This window comes from Lathyrus oleraceus, chromosome 6 (assembly GCF_024323335.1).
Source record: "Lathyrus oleraceus cultivar Zhongwan6 chromosome 6, CAAS_Psat_ZW6_1.0, whole genome shotgun sequence".
Lineage (NCBI taxonomy): Eukaryota > Viridiplantae > Streptophyta > Magnoliopsida > Fabales > Fabaceae > Lathyrus > Lathyrus oleraceus.
The window spans coordinates 44,804,532-44,825,167 of NC_066584.1; the positions used below are offsets into that span (position 1 = coordinate 44,804,532).

The window sequence follows — 20,636 nt, forward strand, 5'->3', positions numbered from 1 at the left end:
CCACTTAAGCATATACAACCAGTCATCAGTGTTACTTTATGCACCGGCGAGTGCAAATTTTTGGGCTTTTGTGTTCAATCCCCTTCAACCTTCCAAGTCACGAATGGCACACAGGCCAATCTAACTCCTCATGTTTCAGAAAATTGAACAGGGGCAGTTGTTGCACCCCAAAATTTGCCCTCTATTTTTAACTCTAACCAATTTTTTGTTTCACATTCATTTGCATCATCTTCATAGCATAACATTTTTTTCTGTCTTAATATTAGCCGGAATAATTTCTCAGAATTTACAAACAGACTGGTCAAATTAACTTTTTAACTGTGCATAAAATTAGTCAACGAAAAAATGTCAAGTTTAAGTTTGCAAATGTCGGTAACATTAATCTGCGGTTCACGTGGTTTAATTTGACATGCTAAAAATATTTTTACGACTATTTTTGGTCATATGTTGATCAGTCTGAGCAGTTTAAACGGTCATAATTTTTATTTTAAAATCCGACCAAACGCTGTATTTTTTCGAGTCATTTATTTCGCGCTGATTATTTTGACGTGTTCATTTTATTTTTTCGAGCATTTTGGTGTCCGACTTTTTTTTTTTTGAGTCTATTTATTTTTATATTGGGTCTAGAATAAATAAATAGGTTAATTAGTTTTTATTTTAATTTTAACTATTTTAATTATTTAACTTTATTCAGTTTTTAATTTAATATTGGGTTTCAAAATAAATTTAGGCCCATTATCATTAACCTAATTTGTTCCTATATATATTTACTAGCATGACAGATAGAGAGAGACCGAAAGACAGAACAAAAAAAGAGAAACTGAGAGTGGCTGATCTATACTATCGTACACACAGTTTGGTAATAGTTTATATATGATATATACTTTATCTATTTTGTTGATATATTTGTTACTGTGTTTCAAATACATGTTCATATGTGTGATTGTGTTATGTATTCCAGATACATGCGGTTTGGTTAAATATATCAGGATATCGCCGTTTTGTTTTTTTTATGCACATAAGTATAACATGTATAATAATTTGGTTCATTGTATTATGTATTTGATGTGTTTTTTTTTATATAAGTTTTACATGTCTCATAATATATAATATAATATAATAATAATTTTGTTGTTAATAAAAATGCATATGGATCATATAATATATAATTTATAATATGTAACTAGTGTGTTAAATATATATATATATATATATATATATATATATATATATATATATATATATATATATATATATATATATATATTTCTATTTTATGTTATAATTTGATTATGTTTTCGGATCGGATCGTGTCAATACGCCGTTTTCACATATACGTGTATGAGGCGTGGCATTTGTGTTATCCGATCCAGTTGCGATGATCGCAATTTTGCGCTAACAACGCCGTTGTTTTTTTTTATTCATATTTTTTTTTATATACATATATTTAGATCTGCAAATTTTTTTTTTCATAACTAACTACCCTGATTTTTCCTAAACCCTGACAATTTCGCCACAAACTCTAAATTTCAAACCTAAAACTTTAACCGTGTTATTTCCTCTAAACCATAAACCTTTTCTTAAACCTTAACAAACCTTATTATTCTTTCCTATTTTCGCTCATATTTATGTTATTCATACACTATAACTGCTTCGCCCTTGTAATATTTTAAGTTTTAACTTGTAATATTTCCAGTTTTACTTTTCGCCATCTTTATTATGTAACTGCACCAAAGCGTTGTAATAATTAGGATTTTATTTTCAGCCATTTATTTTCTGCCATTTTATTTTTCTGCCATTTATTTTTCTGCCATTTTATTCATACACTGTAACTGCTTCGCCCTTGTAATATTTTAAGTTTTAACTTGTAATATTTTCAGTTTTACTTTTCGCCATCTTTATTATGTAACTGCACCAAAGCGTTGTAATAATTAGGATTTTATTTTCAGCCATTTATTTTCTGCCATTTTATTTTTCTGCCATTTATTTTTCTGCCATTTAAATTCCTGCCATTGATCATATATTAACTGCGTGGTTTAGTAATGTAGGGCGTGAAAACCTACTAAATTAATTATTTAATATTTTTCTATAACCTTTATATTTTTTTGTAAATAAATAATAAATACTAACTATTTTAATAACTTTTTTTTATTACTTACTTATAATAATAAATCCTTATATATTTTGTAAATAAAATCTAATTGACCATTTTTCTAATTGAATAATAATAATAAACTTATTAATCTAATTATTTGATATTTTCTATAACCTTTATTTATTTTGTAAATAACAAACTTAATATTTTTCATATAACTCTTTTATTTTATAATTTGTACATTAATGTATTTTAAATTCTTTTATTATTACTAATTCATTTTTAACTCATATTTTTCTAATAACTTCTAAAAAAATCTAACTTGTTTAACCTAAAATAATTTCTTTTAAAATTCTAACATTTTTATTATCACTTTATTATTATTGTTATTTTATTATTGCTTTATTACCATTGTTTATTTATTATTTTATTATTATTTGCTTTTATCTATTCTATTTTTGCTTTATTATTTTCCTTATTTTAATTTTGTTTTATTTATAATATTAGGAACAAATGTATAGGTTGTAAATTTATTCTTTCTCGCCTGATTATTATGTATCTGTCCCATAGCCATGTAATAGTTTAGGAATTTATTTTTTTTGCTTTTATTTTTGTAAATATTTATTGCGTGGTTAGTAATTTAGGGAGTGCAAAAAACTAACTGTAAATAATTGAACTTAGAAAATTAAATTCAAGACAAATATCTGAAAAATAACACTCACACACGCCAGTCGATCTTTGATCGCCATCTGTACTTCCTAGGGTATTCCTTTTGGTTGCCTTCTTTAAATGGTCAAGTCCCTCGAAAATAGGGGTGTCTTAAGCAAAGTCCCTTCAAACGGAAAAATCATCAAGTCCCTATAAACTTAAAAGATCAAGTCCCTACGAGGTTGCCTATGATATAATGATCTTGTCCCTTCGGTAAATATGATGATAGTCCCTACGAGTTGCTAAAGACACCCCTTATGTTGCCTTCATTGACCATACGATGACCCTACGCCTGTCCCTTAAACACATCCAAGGTAATGACTACCTATTCCTTAATAATAGGGACAGTCTTACCATTGAAAGAATATACGAGAACACGAAAGACTTAATCTAGGGTAGGTATCTCATAGTTACTTGCTCACACTTTTCAAAATTACTTTTACACCTCACAATTTCTAAACTAGGCTTTGTATACACCCATACGAGGGTCATTACAAAGTACTTAAAGAAATTTTTCTAATCACACACTACACTCTTGCAAACAAACAAAGTGAGCTAAGTAACTAAGAGCCCATGGATACAAAGGGTGCTAATACCTTCCCTTTGTATAACCTACCCCCCGAACTCAAAATCTTTTTAAGGTCTTTCCTGTTCTTTTATGTCCTTTCCTTTTGGATAAAATAAAAGTCGGTGGCGACTCTTGCTATCCGCAACATTTAACTAAAGTCAGTTCTCCCACCGTGTTACACAAATATGTGAAGAAGTGTCATAAATGTCAGGTTTATGTTGATAAGATTCATGTGCCTCCAACTCTTCTCAATGTTATCTCCTCTTCTTGGGCTTTCTCTATATGGGGAATTTACATGATTGGTATGATAGAACCTAAAGCTTCGAACGAACATCGTTTCATTCTAGTGACCATTGATTACTTTACCAAGTGGGTCAAAGTTGCATCATATGCCAATGTAACCAAGCAAGTGGTGGTCTGATTTATCAAGAATCAACTAATCTGTCGTTATGGTGTTCCAAGTAAGATCGTTATTAATAATGGATTAAACTTGAACAACAAGGTGATGAAAGAAATGTGTGCAGAATTCAAGATTGAACACCATAACTCATCTCCTTATAGTTCCAAGATGAATGGGGTCGTTGAAGCTGCGAATAAGAATATAAAGAAGACCATCGAGAAAATGGTTGTGACTTACAAGGACTGGAATGAGATGCTCCATTTTTCTCTACATGGGTATCGTACATTCGTCTGCACTTCAACTGGAGCAACCCCTTTCTCTCTTGTATATGGCATGGAAGCAGTGCTCCCCGTGGAGGTTGAGATCCCGTCAATGAGAGTCTTGATGGAAGCAGAATTATTTGAGGCTGAATGGTGTCAGAGTAGATTTGATCAGTTGAATTTAATTGAAGAAAAGAGGATGACGACTTTATACCATGGTCAATTGTATCAACAAAGGATGAAGAAAGCTTTTGATAAGAAGGTTCGACCTCGTGCATTCATAGAAGGAGACCTCGTACTCAAGAAAATATTGTCTTTCATTACTAATTCTAGGGGAAAGTGGACTCCTAATTATAAAGGACCATATGTTGTTAAGAGAGCCTTCTTTGGCAGTGCTTTAATCCTTACGACCATGGATGGTGAGGAGCGCATTCGTCCTGTGAATATCGATACAGTCAAGAAATACTTCGCCTAAAAAAATAAAAGAACGACTCGCTAAGTTGAAAATCCGAAAGGGGAGCTTAGGCAAAAAAAGAGCGTCTCGGTGGATCGAAAACCCAAAAGAGCGGTCCAGGAAAAAGTTAGAGACATAAACAGAAAATGATTATCCCTGTAGATTGATACCCGGAAGGGGCAATCTAGGAAAAAGTTAGGGATTATGGCAAGTAACTGCATCATGCCAGACTTGATCAACTTAAAGCGACCTCGCCTATCAAAGTTTTCTCAATCAAATTACTCTCTTCAGAAGCTCGAACATAATGGATTTCAAAGTTTATAGGGATAATAATGGCCATTGTATTTTAATATGGTCATTTCTTGTATTTACCATTTTTCATCTTTGTAAATGATCTATGGAGTCCCACCATTTGCGGACTACCATTCCTTCAATAAAATTTGAGACTTTATGCATTTGTTTACAACTCTTATTTTACTTCCTTATTGCAAAATGACTCTTTTTTACTTTTGATGAGAAATTCTTGAAACAAAAAGTTTAAAATATTTTATTTTTGCTTTTAAGAAGTGTGCGTGTGTTTCTTTTAATTTATGAACACAATAAGGAATTCAACAGTAATCCCATAAAAGGTTGGATCCTAATGTGCGGAGCTCAGTGCTTTCTTAAAATAATGTCTTTATTATCCCCAATGGAATTGCAGCAGTGGATGATTCTTGATTCTTTAGGAGACCTTCCCTCCATTTGGCATCATTATGTTAGTATCCCTAGAGAACATTGGTCTTAAAGGCAAACTTTACTCCATTGATGACTTCTTGTTTTATCTCCAGTGAGGTTTCCATCCTGTTGAGATTAGACGAGTGTTCATTTGTACTGAGATGTTTATTTCATCTCCAGTTCATCTATTATTTCATGTTTTGTCAACATAAACATAACACGCATTCACGCATGCATATACATGATGCATAATTAAATTCATAATTCATATTCATATTGCATCCCCCATGTTGCTTTACTTTACTTGGTTGCATTTATCCCCCAAGTGATATATATTTCCTCTCTTTAATAGAGTCGTCAACCTTAAGTAGAAAGTGTATACCCTATCTAAATCCCCACTGAGTTTGTTCCTCGTGGAAGGTTTTGCTTTAGCTCTCCTTTCCATACTTGGATAGGATAAATCCCCAATTTGAGATCATTTTGTTGGTGTAAGCCCTAGAGGCCAATACTTTTGGTACTTGTATTGAATTATTTATTAATAATAAAAGGCTTTTTCTTCATTATGTTTGTCTAATAAAGTCCCTAGAATAGATAGTCCGTTTAATGTATCAAGTGTGACTTAATCATGAGATCACATTAAACATAAGGACACTATTCTTAAAGTATCCATAGTCGAGCTTTATTATGAAGTGGGATAACATTAAAGCATTAAGATTATTATGTATATAGACTGATGATCACATCTCATAGATCATGGATAAGGAGTTATCAAGTCTTAAACATAGGTATGAATATTAAGAGTAATATTTATACTGGATTGACCCGCTATGAGAATACTATATAGAATGTTATGCAAAGTATCATAAGTTATTCTCATGGTGATAATGGTGTATACCACCCTTCGACCTGAAACCACTATGGACCCTAGATGTAGAGTCGAGTGCCTTATTGTTGATCAAACATTGTCCGTAACTGGATGACCATAAAGACAATTGATGGGTACTCCACGAAGCATGCTAAGGGACATGAGGGACCTAGTGATAACATGAAATAATATCACATTTTTGGACTCGATTTAATTAAATTATATTATTATTTGATTCGATTTATTTTATATTATTCGATATTACTTGGTAGTTTCCTTCTATTTAAAGCAGGTAACATAAACTGAAGCATGTGTGAAAAGGAAAGAAAAGGGGTGCAAAAAGAGGATTCTCCAAAAAGAAGCATTCCACTAAAGCCCAGCCCACAACTACAAGGAGAAGCGCTGAAGCGCTGTGACGACCGCCACACAAGGCGTGACGAGCGTCACGCCCCTCTGCTCAGTGTTACGAGCGTAACACAGGGTGTGACGGACGTCACACCCCATTCCTATATTTTTGGCTTTGACGCGTAACAGAAGCACATTCGGCCTTTTTCTTCGCTTGACTCGTTGACACACGAGGAAACCTACTGAAAGAATTTTTGTGCAACGGTTACATGATGGATTAATATAAATAGATCTTAAGTGGTGCCCTGAAGTCCTCTCCTTTTTTTTTCCAGATTTCCACGCCGTGCATTATTTTTACAGCATTATATTTTTATCAGCATTCCCCATTTTCTTCAGCAGTTTATTACCTTAGCATTTTTATTTCCTTTTTCTTTGTTAGCTTAATTTTTTAGGCATTCAATTAATTTTCTCACAATAGTTTCTACACCGGAAACTATTGTGTAACTTTTACTGGATCTAACCTTACGTTAGATCATAGTATTTTATTCCTTCGTTTTATTTTTTCTGTCTGATCGAAGATTGTGAAGAACAAATCCAACCGATTTGTGGTGGAGTGTTCAAGCATCGAAGTTAGAGAACAACCAAGATTTCTATTAATTTTACAGGTTCATTAATTTATTGTTTTAATTTATATATGCTCTGTACTGCTGTTTATCTATACTGTTTGTCTGATATGGCTGTACTTAAGCATAATTATTGTTTAGGCTTGTTTAGCATGTTCGGCTAATCAATTTAGATATCGGTATGTAAAGTAAGCGGAATAAAGGAATCAAAACTGAGTCGGTTTAAATTTGTTTAAAAATATGGTCACTCTTTTTATGGTCTCAATTTACAGAGTTAATACCAAAGTTTTTGTACGAGAGTAAAAGACATAAAGAAGTTAAAATCAATAGAACGACAGTTTGAGCTTTTAACTGGACAGTGTAAATTGAACATTAACTTTAAATCAGGGCGAAAGCAATTTTTAGAGTTAATTAAATTCTAATCATTTTCAAAAAGTATTTTAAGGGTTAAATGTGAGGACGAGAGTTAAGCATTTAAGTTTAATCATATAATCTAAGTCAACAAAGCGAGAGTTTGAGACGAGGGTGTTTAAACGGTTAGTATTTTCTTAAAAAGAGTTTCTATAGATTCTATTGTTTTCAAAAAGTGATTTTAGTTTTAACTAAATAGTGAGAGCGTACGTTAAGGTAAAATCATAGTCTATTCAACAGAGCGAGAGTTTGAGAAAAGGCTTTTAATCAATAGTGTCTAATGAAAGGACTTATTTTAAAACTAAGAAACCAATGAAGATTTGATTCCCTAATTACGACGAACTACATACCGATATCCGCGTTATTTGATATTTAATCTAGATCCAATTTTAGTTTTACTTTTCCCCCTAATCATCAAAGTATCATCCGCCTTAGCTTTACGAAGTAACCCTAGAAAAACGGTATTTCGATTCATTAAGTCCCTGTGGGATCGATATCTTTTAAAACTACGCGATTAGACTGTGCACTTGCAGTTAATACCCCAATAGACTCATAAAGTCGCGATCAAGTTTTTGGCGCCGTTGCCGGGGACTTTTATTTAGTCGATATCGTAACTCTTCTGTTACGCTGTAGAGACTAAGGCAATTTTTATTTTTCCTTTTGTCTTTCGTTGATTTGTATGCCACACACTCGCTCACAAGGCGAACCGTACTACTTACGAATCAACGACGTTGAACGATATCTCCGAGTCTTACGACGAATTCGGGAGTATCGTACCACAAACAATCTTCCTCCAATCGAAATTCCTGATCTCAAAAATCTTCTTCCTTTGCCGATACCCGAGATGGCAGAACCAGCTCGTGCTCTTCGAGATTACGCTGCTCCATCGCAAGATGAGCCGCATTCGAGTATTGCTCTACCCGCAATCGAAGCAAACAACTTCGAACTTAAACCTTCACTGTTGCAGGCAGTGCAACAGAACCAATTCTCTGGAAATCCTACCGAGGATCCAAACCTTCATTTATCCGTATTTGTCCAATACGCTGATACTGTTAAAGCTAATGTTGTCACTTCAGAGGCAATTCGACTTCGTCTCTTTCCTTTCTCGTTAAGAGATAAAGCTAGAAGATGGCTTCAGTCTCTTCCCTCCAACTCAGTGACCACATGGAATGAGTTGAAGAAAGTCTTTCTTGCCCGATATTTTCCTCCATGCAAAACAGCTATGTTAAGAACCCAGATAAATGGATTTAAACAGAAAGATAACGAGTCTCTTTTCGAAGCATGGGAAAGATACAAAGACATGATGAGACTTTGTCCACACCATGGTTTAGAGGACTGGTTAGTAATTCATACCTTCTATAATGGTCTCTTATACAACACAAGGTTAACAATAGACGCCGCCGCAGGTGGTGCGCTTATGGATAAACCTTACACTGACGCTTATCAACTTATCGAAAGCATGGCCCAAAACCATTATCAGTGGGGAAGCGACAGAGCAATGGTAGAAAAACCTCAAACGAAAACTGGCATGTACGAGATAAGTAGCCTTGATCATGTTAATGCAAAAGTGGATGCTCTTGCCCAGAAAATTGAAAGTTTAAATGTATCACCTCCAGCCGCCGTGGTTGTCGTAACTCAAAATTGCGAAGTCTGTGGAATTCAAGGTCACACTCCTACAGATTGTCAACTCCTAACAGGAATCCAAGCAGAGCAGGTGAACTATGCTCAAGGAAATCCTTACTCGCATACCTATAACTCAAACTGGAAGAACCATCCTAATTTTCATATAAGAGTAACAATGCTTTATACGCACCAGGACAAGCTCCCAGTCAAGCCCCAGCTATACCTCCTGGATATCAAAAGCCGACCCCATCTACACCTAACAATAACGTTTCTAGAAAATCCAATTTGGAAATCATGATGGAGAACTTCATAGCTTCTCAACAGCAAACCAATAAAGATTTCTTAAACCAGAATGTACACACTAACGAACAAATTAAACAACTAGCAAGTAAAGTAGATGCCTTGGCTACCCATAACAAAATGCTGGAAACACAAATCTCACAAGTAGCTCAACAACAAGCGCCTACTGCTGCCCCAACTGGTACATTTCCTGGACAGCCCCAACCTAATCCGAAAAGCCACGCTCATGCAATTATATTAAGAAGTGGAACAAAGGTAGAAGGATCGTCTGACCCAAGGATTGAGAACCAAAACTCTAAAAAGTCAACTGAGGAAGAAAGTAAACCTAAGGAAAAGGAAGAGTGTAATAAGGAAACCGTAGAAAAGAAAGAACCTTATGTACCTCCACCGCCTTACAAACCACCTATCCCTTATCCTCAGAGGCTAATTAAAACCAAAGACGCGGGCCAATTTAAAAAATTTGTTGACCTACTGAAATAATTAAACGTCACCATTCCTTTCACAGAAGCTATTACACAGATGCCCTCATATGCTAAGTTCTTAAAAGAAATTCTTTCTAATAAAAAGAAACTTGAAGAGAGCGAAACCCTTACACTCACTGCTGAGTGCAGCGCAATAATCCAGAATATGCCTCCTAAACTTAAAGATCCTGGTAGTTACTCTATACCCTGTCACATAGGAAAATTTGTCATAGACAAAGCTTCATGCGATTTAGGAGCCGGTATCAGTGTTATGCCCTTGTCCATATGCAAGAGACTTGAAATGGGAGAATTAAGACCAACTAAAATGTCTGTGCAATTAGCAGATCGTTCCGTTAGATATCCCGTAGGAATTCTTGAAAACGTTCCCGTGCGCATAGGTCAATTCTACATTCTCACCGATTTTATAATTATGGACATAAGAGAAGATGAAGTTACCCCCATTATATTGGGAAGACCATTCTTAGCAACCGCCGGTGCCATCATAGACGTAAAACGAGGACGACTCACTTTCGAAGTAGGAAAAGAGAAAATTGAGTTTATTCTTTCCAAATTTTTGAAAGCACCTGCAATAGATGACACATGTTACTTCATGGATATCATCGATGAATGCATAAAAGAAACAGAATTAGAAAATGACGAATTGTCTGACTGTCGTGTAGAAGACAGACTGAACCAATGTTTAGCAGTAACATCGGATCCTACGCAATGCCTTAAGAAACCAACCCTCGACCTGAAAACACTTCCCAAAAATCTGAGATATGAATTCCTAGACTTAGAACTTGAACGACCCGTGATAGTCAATGCAGACCTAGGAAAACTCGAAACCGAAAAACTCCTACATATCTTAAGAAAATATCCAACCGCACTAGGATACAACATCACCGATCTTAAAGGGATAAGTCCTTCTATTTGTATGCACCGCATCATGCTAGAAGAAGATTGTAAAACTTCTAGGGAACATCAGAGGAGACTAAACCCGATCCTGGGTGAGGTAGTGAAGAAGGAAGTAACGAAGTTATTAGAGGCAGGTATTATATATCCTATATCCGATAGCAAATGGGTTAGCCCTGTACACGTAGTACCAAAGAAAGGGGGTATAACCATGATCGAAAATGAAAAAGGAGAAACTATAACCAAACGAATCGAATCGGGATGGAGAATGTGCATTGATTATAGAAAGCTAAACAAAGCAACCCGAAAAGATCATTTTCCTTTACCATTCATAGACCATATGTTAGAACGACTAGCCAAGCATTCTCATTTCTGTTATCTAGACGGTTACTCAGGCTTCTTTCAAATACCAATTCATCCTGATGACCAAGAAAAAACAACGTTCACATGTCCTTTTAGTACCTTCGCTTATCGACGAATGCCGTTTGGCTTGTGCAATGCTCCTGCAACCTTCCAAAGGTGCATTATGGCAATATTCGCCGATTTTCTCGAAAACATCATGGAATTCTTTATGGATGACTTTTCCGTATGCGGACAAAGTTTTGAAGAATGCCTTGAAAACCTAGAAAGAGTTCTAGAACGATGTGTAAAAGTAAACCTAGTACTTAATTGGGAAAAATGTCACTTTATGGTACAAGAAGGAATTGTTTTAGGACACATCATATCAAATAGAGGAATTGAAGTAGACAAAGCCAAAATAGAAGTAATACAAAACCTTCAACCTCCGAAAACTGTGAGAGAAGTACGAAGCTTCTTAGGACATGCCGGTTTTTACCAACGATTCATTAAAGATCTCTCTAAAATAACTAAACCTTTGACCGGACTATTAATGAAAGATAATGAATTCATTTTCGACAATAAATGTTTAGAAGCATTTCAAACACTTAAACAAGCATTGATCTCCGCGCCCATAATGCAGACCCCGGATTGGAATGAACCTTTCGAAATAATGTGTGACGCAAGTGACTACGCCGTAGGCGCTGTTTTAGGACAACGAAAGGATAAAAAACTTCACGTCATATATTACGCGAGTAGAACTCTGGATGAAGTGCAAATGAATTACGCCACAACCGAGAAAGAACTTTTAGCAGTAGTATTTGCACTAGATAAATTTCGTTCCTACTTGGTCGGAGCTAAAATAATCGTTTACACTGATCACGCTGCCATTAAGTACCTCTTAACAAAAAAGGACGCTAAACCTAGACTCCTAAGGTGGATCTTGTTGCTACAAGAATTTGATTTGGAAATCGAAGATAAAAAAGGAACTGAAAACGTAGTAGCAGATCACCTATCTAGACTTGAAAACCTGGAACCGGAAAGAACATCGATCAACGATGATTTCTCGTACGATAAACTTATAGCTAATTTGGAAGAAAATAGAGCTGATGAACAGGTAGAGACCACCTTAGCTATATGTGTTACACCATGGTACGCTGATTTTGTCAATTATCTAGCCGCCGGAGTGGTTCCACTTGATTTATCCTACCAACAAAAGAAACGATTCTTCCATGACATAAAACATTATTATTGGGACGACCCTTTACTTTTCAAAAGAGGCCCCGATGGTATTTTCCGTCGGTGTATACCTGAAGAAGAGGTAGAAAGTATAATCCAACATTGTCATTCCGCTCCTTATGGTGGACACGCAAGTACATCCAAGACCTGCTCTAAAATCCTACAAGCCGGTCTTTATTGGCCAAACATATGGAAGGATGTGCATGTTGCTGTCAAGAAATGTGATAGGTGTCAACGCACAGGAAACATATCTAGACGTGACGAAACGCCACAAAAAGGCATTTTGGAAGTAGAAATTTTCGATGTGTGGGGAATAGATTTCATGGGACCTTTCCCACCTTCTTTCGGTAACAAGTACATACTCGTAGCAGTTGACTACGTATCAAAATGGATTGAAGTTATAGCTTCTCCAACAAACGACACACGAGTAGTAACTAGAATCTTTAAGAATATAATCTTTCCAAGATTTGGTGTCCCAAGAATGGTCGTCAGTGATGGTGGATCGCATTTCATATCTAAGATACTCGAAAGATTATTGTTTAAGTATGGTGTAAAACATCGAGTAGCAACACCTTACCATCCTCAAACTAGTGGACAAGTGGAAGTGTCTAATAGAGAAATTAAATAGATATTGGAAAAAATAGTCGCTACGTCAAGAAAAGACTGGTCATCAAAATTACCTAAAGCTTTATGGGCTTATCGAACCGCTTACAAAACTCCCATAGGAACAACCCCATTTAAGCTTATTTACGGAAAATCTTGCCACCTCCCGGTAGAATTAGAACATAAGGCCTATTGGGCTATTAAAAATTTAAATTTAAACTATAAGGCCGCCGGTGAAAAGCGAATTCTTGATATAAACGAATTAGAGGAACTTAGACAGGGCGCCTACGAGAATGCCAGAATCTACAAGGAAAGAACGAAAAAATGGCATGATAAACGTATATCAAGAAAAACTTTCAAACAAGGCGATGTAGTCCTATTGTTTAACTCTAGACTTAAGTTATTCCCAGGAAAGCTACGATCTAGATGGTCAGGCCCTTTCCAAATCACCAATGTTTTCCCCAGTGGAGCTGTAGAAATTAAAGGAAAATCTATTGAACCATTTATCGTAAACGGGTGTCGCAACCCGAAAAATACGGTATGCGAAAAAACAACCGACGAGAAAGAAAATGACAGAAGAGTCGCCACCGTGCGTTATTTATCCCAAAGGAGGGAAAGGAAACGCTCGAAGTAAACCTGGAGAAAGGAAAGGAAAAGACAAGGTCTCGCAACCAAATCTTGGGTTCGGGAGTCGATTATGCGAAGGGAAGGTATTAGCACCCCTACGCATCCGTAGTACTCTACGGGATCCACTCTTGTTGTTTCTTGTCTAAAGGGTGTATGTTATATCTAATGTACTATTTACTAAAAGGGGGGTCAAAAGAAAATGACTCGCACGGATGTTGCATCCACTGCATACGTATCTCATCTGGAATGAGAATCAGAGTCTTCGTAGCTCGGTTACCTATGGGTTAAAGAGGAGTGCGCTCGCTAAGACATCGCGTCTTATGCCTACGTATCTCATCAGGAATGAGAATCAGAGCAAAACGTAGTTCAGCTAACTACGGGAACAAAAGGTCTCGATTGCAACTAGGGCAAGAGAAAGGGAAGGTCTCGATCGCAACGAGGGCGAAAGAAAACAAGGATTAGTTGTTAGTCGTTAGTCAAACTCGGCAAGACATCGCATCTTGTGCCTACGTATCTCATCTGAACATGAGAATCAGAGTTGCCGTAGTTCGGCTGACACGCAAACAAAACAGACACAGGCAAAAAGGTGGCAAACATGGAGCCCGACTGCCAATCACTGGACTTACATCAGCATCCGAACCAAAACACACACAAAAGGGCAAACGTGGAGCCCGACTGCCAATCACTGGACTTACATCAGCATCCGAACCAAAACACACACAAAAAGAAAAAGAAAGGTGCCCGGAGTGGTCTCGCACGACCACCTGCCTACATACCTCGTCTGGAACAAGGATCAGGGCGATGTAGTTCCCCTTAACAGGGGTTGCCATCTGAACATGGACTTACAAAGGAGGACACCAGTTGTGTCAGAGGAGAGTGGGCGATGTGTTCACGTCCTAGCAGTAGGTGTCGCAGCTCGCTGAATCGAGTCTTAGGCAGTTACCTCTTTGCAATAGAACGGACTACATGCCACAAGATCGGAGACGCTCGGAAAGGTCTAAAAGAAATGGGGAAGCTCTGCCCTAAAGTTGTCATGCAATGTGTACTTAAGTGTTTAGGATTTACAAATGGAAATATCTACCTAATGTTAGCATGCAAAGAATATGGGAATTCTACCTATGTTATCATACAAAAGGATATGGGAATCCTACTTATGTTATCATACAAAAGGATTCTATCTAATGGGTGCTACCTAATCGGAACGAGAATCGACGAATGGAGCAAGGAGAGGAGTGGGGTAAAGGTAGATGGCGATGCATGAAGCAATCGACTTACAAGGTTGATGGCGATGCATAAAGCAATCGACTTACAAGGTTGATGGCGATGCATAAAGCAATCGACTTACAAGGTTGATGGCGATGCATAAAGCAATCGACTTACAAGGTTGATGGCGATGCATAAAGCAATCGACTTACAAAAGGGTGGATGAATACGTGCTGGTTCTGTTAGGTTTTGAAAAATGATTACTCGATGTTGGATCGAGGTTTTGATCTTGTTTTGAAATGGTTATCGAATGTTCATTTTAATTCTTGTATTAACAGATGAATAAAGAATGAAAGAATAAATATTATACATTCATGGGAGAGGGATACATTTGTTATGAATGGGGGTTGTCATGGCAATCAAACAATATAAATACATGCCTCATACACCATACAAGTAGGCCACAGTTAATCAAACAATTAAGATATAAACAAGTATATAATCGAATCAAATAATCAAAGAATGAAATAATGACGCATTAAACAATGTATGAGTGTAAGTGCGAAGGAACTGACTCATTGTAAGAAAGCCCAAGAGTAAGCTATGTGAGGTTGATGGCGATGCTTAAAAAGCAATCGACTTACAAGGGTGTAAAAAAAATGGGCTCGATATTAAATCGAGAAAGTATGATTTTTATAGTTTAAAAAAATGGTTTTGAACCAAATTAAAATACTACAACTATGCATTATTAACAAATGAAATTATAATAAACATAAAAAAACGAAAATGTTAATAAAATACTACACTAAAAAAAAATGCTAAAAGAGGATAAAATAAAATAATAAGCAAAAAGTATCACACATGAGTATTGAACCCACCCCACTCAAGAATATACACATTGCCCTTCTCCACCAGACCACTCATCATTATCTGCTACTGAGATACTATGTTAAATATATGAAACGGGCTAAAAAAAGATTTAAAATAAAAAAACAAAATAAACATTTTTATGGTTTTTTGTGTTAAAAACAAATTAAATTAAATAAAAAAAGAAAATGGAAACACAGAGGTTCGTCTTCATCGTCATCTTCCTCCCCACCTCACGAACTCAACCTTCCCAAACTCACTCCTTCACTCTCTCTTCTCTCGGTAATGTTCATCAACACTCACCAAACTTCACATTTCTCTCAATGCCACTCTCGTTCTCAACGAACCCCTCTCAATCACTCTCAGCTCACACAATAATTTCAACAACAAGCTCATGAGAAAGATAAAAAGAAAGAAAGAGAAGTACTTACAAAGTGTCACGGCGGTGGTGGTGAAGGACACAAAGAAGCTGGCCTCCAGGTAATTGATTTTGGGATTTTTAGGGTTTCTTCTCAGATTTTCGCCTCCAGCTCTCTGTTGTTCTCTAGGGTTTTCTTTGGTCTCTTTTCTGCCTCTAGGTTTCTTTACTGATTTGCCTCTCCTCTTTATATTCTGTGAATTAGGGTTACAAATGGGGTCCTTGCTGTTCAAAAGGAGTGTTTCTGCAAAGCATTTTGGATGCTCAGACACAGAATTACCCTATCCATGTTAGATTCAAGAAAAGGTATCCTTCACAAACTTTCCTCTCTGCTTTGACCTCATACCAATTTGGGATGTTTTTGGACTTTGCCCTCTGACTGTTGGTTAATGATTTTGCACTTTGGATTTTGCAATTTGACTGATTAATGTGTTCCCCCCTTATTTTTTTTTACCGCAGTAAAAGAATGGTGAGCATGGTTTGCTGCAACCTTGTTGAATTGGCCTTGCATTGCCCTGCTGGATCCCTTCGTTCAGTTCATCAGGTGGTTTAAGCGTGTTAGCATTGTTTTTCTTATGTGAGGCTCATGTTGGTTTTGGCCACTGCAGGATACAGGACCAATGCATTTGCTTCCAAATTCATGCCTCAAGGATAGCCATTACAACGGGATAGCAAGTCCTGTAAATCCAATGTGTTGGTAGCTCCATTTGGATCAATATTTCATGGATTGACTTGTGTTCACGGTAGATTGGTCATTGACACACACATTCATGAATTACGCATTGATGCTTCTGGTTGGTTTTGTTTATGTAGGTTCAATGACTTTGGAGGTGCAAGCTGGCGAGGTGAACTGATATTGTAAGTGCATGGCATGTCAGTTGCAGTAGGTTGGTTGTCGTTGGCGGCTAGCATGGGTGGTTGAGTGGAATCCGGTTCTACCGAGTTTGCTGCATAATGCTTCGGGTGCAGAGTTCTAGTGATATGATCCCATTTCACCCATGTTCGGTGCTGGATTTGCTTTTGCAGGGTTGCCTCTTGTTGGAGGATATGAATTCTAGGACGTGTGTATCGAAAGATGTTGGTGCATATGTCATGTTAGTTCCTGCAGTATTTTAAAATCTGATGGCACAACGATTCAATTATGTTCTCTCGTCGAAACAACCATTTCAAGGATGCCGTGTGAATTCTTGTAGAAGATAAATCTTCTTTGCCATTACTCATGAGCTGGAATATGATCTCCTCATCTTCTTGACTATAGTAAATATGGTAGTTCATATTGCCAAGACCCCTCAACAAACGGTAGAGGTCCAACAATCGTGTCACCGTCAAATTACCGGTTGTCTCATCATGAAAGTCATTACTATCGCTCAAAGAACCAACTTATCATCTGCAAGTCTTCTATAGTGAACTGGTATATATCCTTGGTAAAGCAGCATATTGACAAGGAGAAAAAATATGGATTGTATGTGCTCCTTTTCTCCGACAGAGAGAGCAAATCAACAGGACCTGAAGGCAGATGAGAAGAAGCCTCTTCAGTAAGTTTCCATGCAACAGATTTATGGAAACTCATCGGCAGCCTCATGGGCAACACAGGTATGAAGAAGACCTATCTTATTTCCTCATTTCATCATTTAGAGTAGGCATCAATTTAAGATGATCCCAAATTTTGAAGCACATGTATGCACCTGTCTATCAAGACAATAACTTTCTTCAGGAGAGGAACAAACCCTTAGAACAGTTGCAATGGTGAATTGGTCCGGCAACAGTCCACTCTGTAATAAATCAACAAGCCTCCTTAAAGAATATTCCTCTAAACCACTCATAGCACAGTCAGGTATGCCGGTGTTCCATTAAATTCACTTTGTACTTCTCGCATAGTATACACCACCAGCCTTAACATACATATTGATAACACTATTCGCAACAGAGACAAATTGATCCCGTTCCATCCTCATAACATCCTCATAACGGCAACGTGAATCTGTTCTCCCAGTTCTAGCCGGTTAAAATAGCATAAACGTGAAGAGTCTCGGAAGCAGATGGGGAAACACAGAGGAGGCACAACTTGAAGAAGTGGAGTTGACAATGGATCTTTGAGCAGATAACAAGGGTTGGCAAATGAGGGATTCAGATCATTATTGGATATAATTACGTGACAGAGGAAGCAGTAACAATAATAGATGTGAGCAAGGTAAAACAGGTCTCAAATGGTTTGTGAAGCTTGAGGTATGTTTAGTGTCGTGCTGTTTGTTATGCCATGTTGAACTTCTTGAACATGATGTTAACCAAATTGGATATGATGTCTCTTAATGGTTAGATCATTGCAGGCACTAGGATATGTTCTAATTGCAAGGCCTGAATTTATGTTAGAACATGACATTGGAAAGATACTGGAGGAAACACTGTCTTCTCATGCTGATGCTCGGCTTAAGATTCAAGCATTGCAAAACATGTTCGAGTATCTTCTTGACGCTGAAAGCAAAATGGAAGCAGAAGTTGATGATAATGTACCTGGTCACTCGGTCAGAGCTGGGCAGAGTGTACCTGTTGCTGCCGGGGCTGGAGATACAAACATATGTGGGGGTATTGTTCAGTTGATTATCCAGTGTGAGCCTCCCCGGGATGTAGAAGCATGTATTCATCGGTCTAGACGTACAGGAAGAGCTGGCAACACTGGAGTTGCTGTGATGCTTTGATATTGTTGTGCTTTTGTATGACTGTTGTATACCTGCCATTTTGACCATGATTTGCATGAATCTACAGGATGATGACATGGTTATGGCTGCTGCAGGACCACGATTGCAGGATGCTTGCCAAGGTGAGTTCAGTGCCAAATACACATGAGTTGTCCTGTCCAAATAACCACTGTAAGTGCAACATATGGTCATGTGATTGTGGTGTCTGTTTTTTTTTGTGAATGCAAGACTGATTTGCATCTGTTGGTTATGGCAGTGCATCATTTATTTAACATGGCAATTTGGTTTATTGCAGGATCACAGCAAGTCTGTTTTGGTCTAAGTGTTTACTGATGATGGCAAGGCTAGTGGATTTGCAACAGGTATGTTAGTAGCTATGATGATGCATTGGTTTAGATGCCACGACCTGCCGTTGATTTTTGCTTCTGTTGTGAAAATGCAGGTTTCCGTGTTGCTTTGGTCTTTGGTAGAGGGTGGTTGCGTGTCTGAATTGTGGCATTCATGTCATGAGTAGCAAGCCCAAGAATTGCAGAATTCATCAAATTGATAAAGGTGGGAGCAGCATGCTGACAAGAAAAGTTGTGTAATACAGTGTAGCCTAAGCTTCCATCAGTGTTTTGATCATTCATCACAATTGCCCCATACCTAGATTGGTAGGACTCATTAAAGCTAGACATCAAATATTCACTCATTGAAAGTAGAGCATGTCCCAAAGTTGGCCCTGCTGCTTCCACTGCATCAGCATATGCCTTTTCTGAATTGGGAAATTTATATGAGCTTGGGTTGCCGAGAGTTAAAGCGTAACCAACTCCATAATGATGCTTCAAGAAAAGGGAGCTTCCACAGCATTTCAGAGAACCATTGGCCATGATAGCTATCCGGTCACCTAGTTCATCTGCTTCGTCCATGGAATGTGTTGTAAGCAAAATTATTCTGCCCTTCTTGATTTTTTTATTAACTGCCAAGTCAATCGCATTGAATATGGATCCATTCTACTTGTAGGCTCGTCAAGAATTAAAACCTTACTGTTTCCAACTAATGCGATTCCAAGAGACAACTTCCTCTTCATGCCACCAGAAAGAGATCTCACAACAGTGTTGATTTTATCAGCCAGGCCCACCTCATCAACCATATTAATAATAACGCTCTCCAGAGTGTCTTCCTCCACACCCTTTAATATAGCAAATAATTCTAAATGCTCTCTCACGGTCAATTCAGGAAAGAGTATATCATGTTGTGGACGGACACCCAAAACCTTCCGTATCTCATCAATATCAGAGACAATGTTCTTTCCAAAAAAAATCAAAGCATCCCCAGAAGTAGGAGGAAGAAGACCAACAAGCATTGATATTGTCGTGCTTTTCCCAGCACCATTATGTCCTAGAAGAGCGAGAATCTGATTTTCATATAATGTCAGTTGTAATGAGTTAACAGCACAGCAATCTCCTTTTTTAGTATCATACACTTTATGCAAATTCCTGATTTGAATGCACCTGCCATCAAGCTCCTGTTGTTTCATGTCTAAGCTTATTGCTTCTATAGAAGGATTTGTAGTATCTTGCCCCAAAAGATTCCTTTCATTAGTTTTGAATTTCATTGCAAGTTTGGTTTATTGGCTGACTTCTGGTTGTTCTCTTGCATGCTGCAGGAAGGTTTGGATTGATATTGTTCCATCACCATTTTGAGGGAAGCTAAGGGTCGAACAGTTCATGAATTAATTCTTGAAGAATTCCACCATGACCTTTTCATGTAGGAAATTGGTTTGCTGTCACAAACGAGCTCGGCAGTGCCGTATGCAGCCTAAAGAATCATAAGAAGAAAAGGCAAGCATGTAAGCCAAGATTTGAACATTGAGCAACAACAAAGGCATTGCATTAATTGGTCGTTGAAGCAACAATTGCAGCAGAC

General features: G+C 37.2%; 1 protein-coding gene and 1 pseudogene across 1 annotated transcript; both read right to left on the reverse strand.

The window, feature by feature from the left end:
• Positions 1-8,672: 8,672 nt before the first annotated feature.
• Positions 8,673-8,772, reverse strand: LOC127099595 (uncharacterized; annotated as a pseudogene).
• A 10,421-nt stretch (positions 8,773-19,193) lies between these two features.
• LOC127092087 (ABC transporter A family member 1) lies at positions 19,194-20,301 on the reverse strand. Its single transcript, XM_051030888.1, has one exon. The coding sequence runs from the start codon at positions 20,245-20,247 to the stop codon at positions 19,657-19,659; it is 591 nt and encodes a 196-aa protein (XP_050886845.1). The 5' UTR covers positions 20,248-20,301; the 3' UTR covers positions 19,194-19,656.
• Between the last annotated feature and the right edge of the window lie 335 nt (positions 20,302-20,636).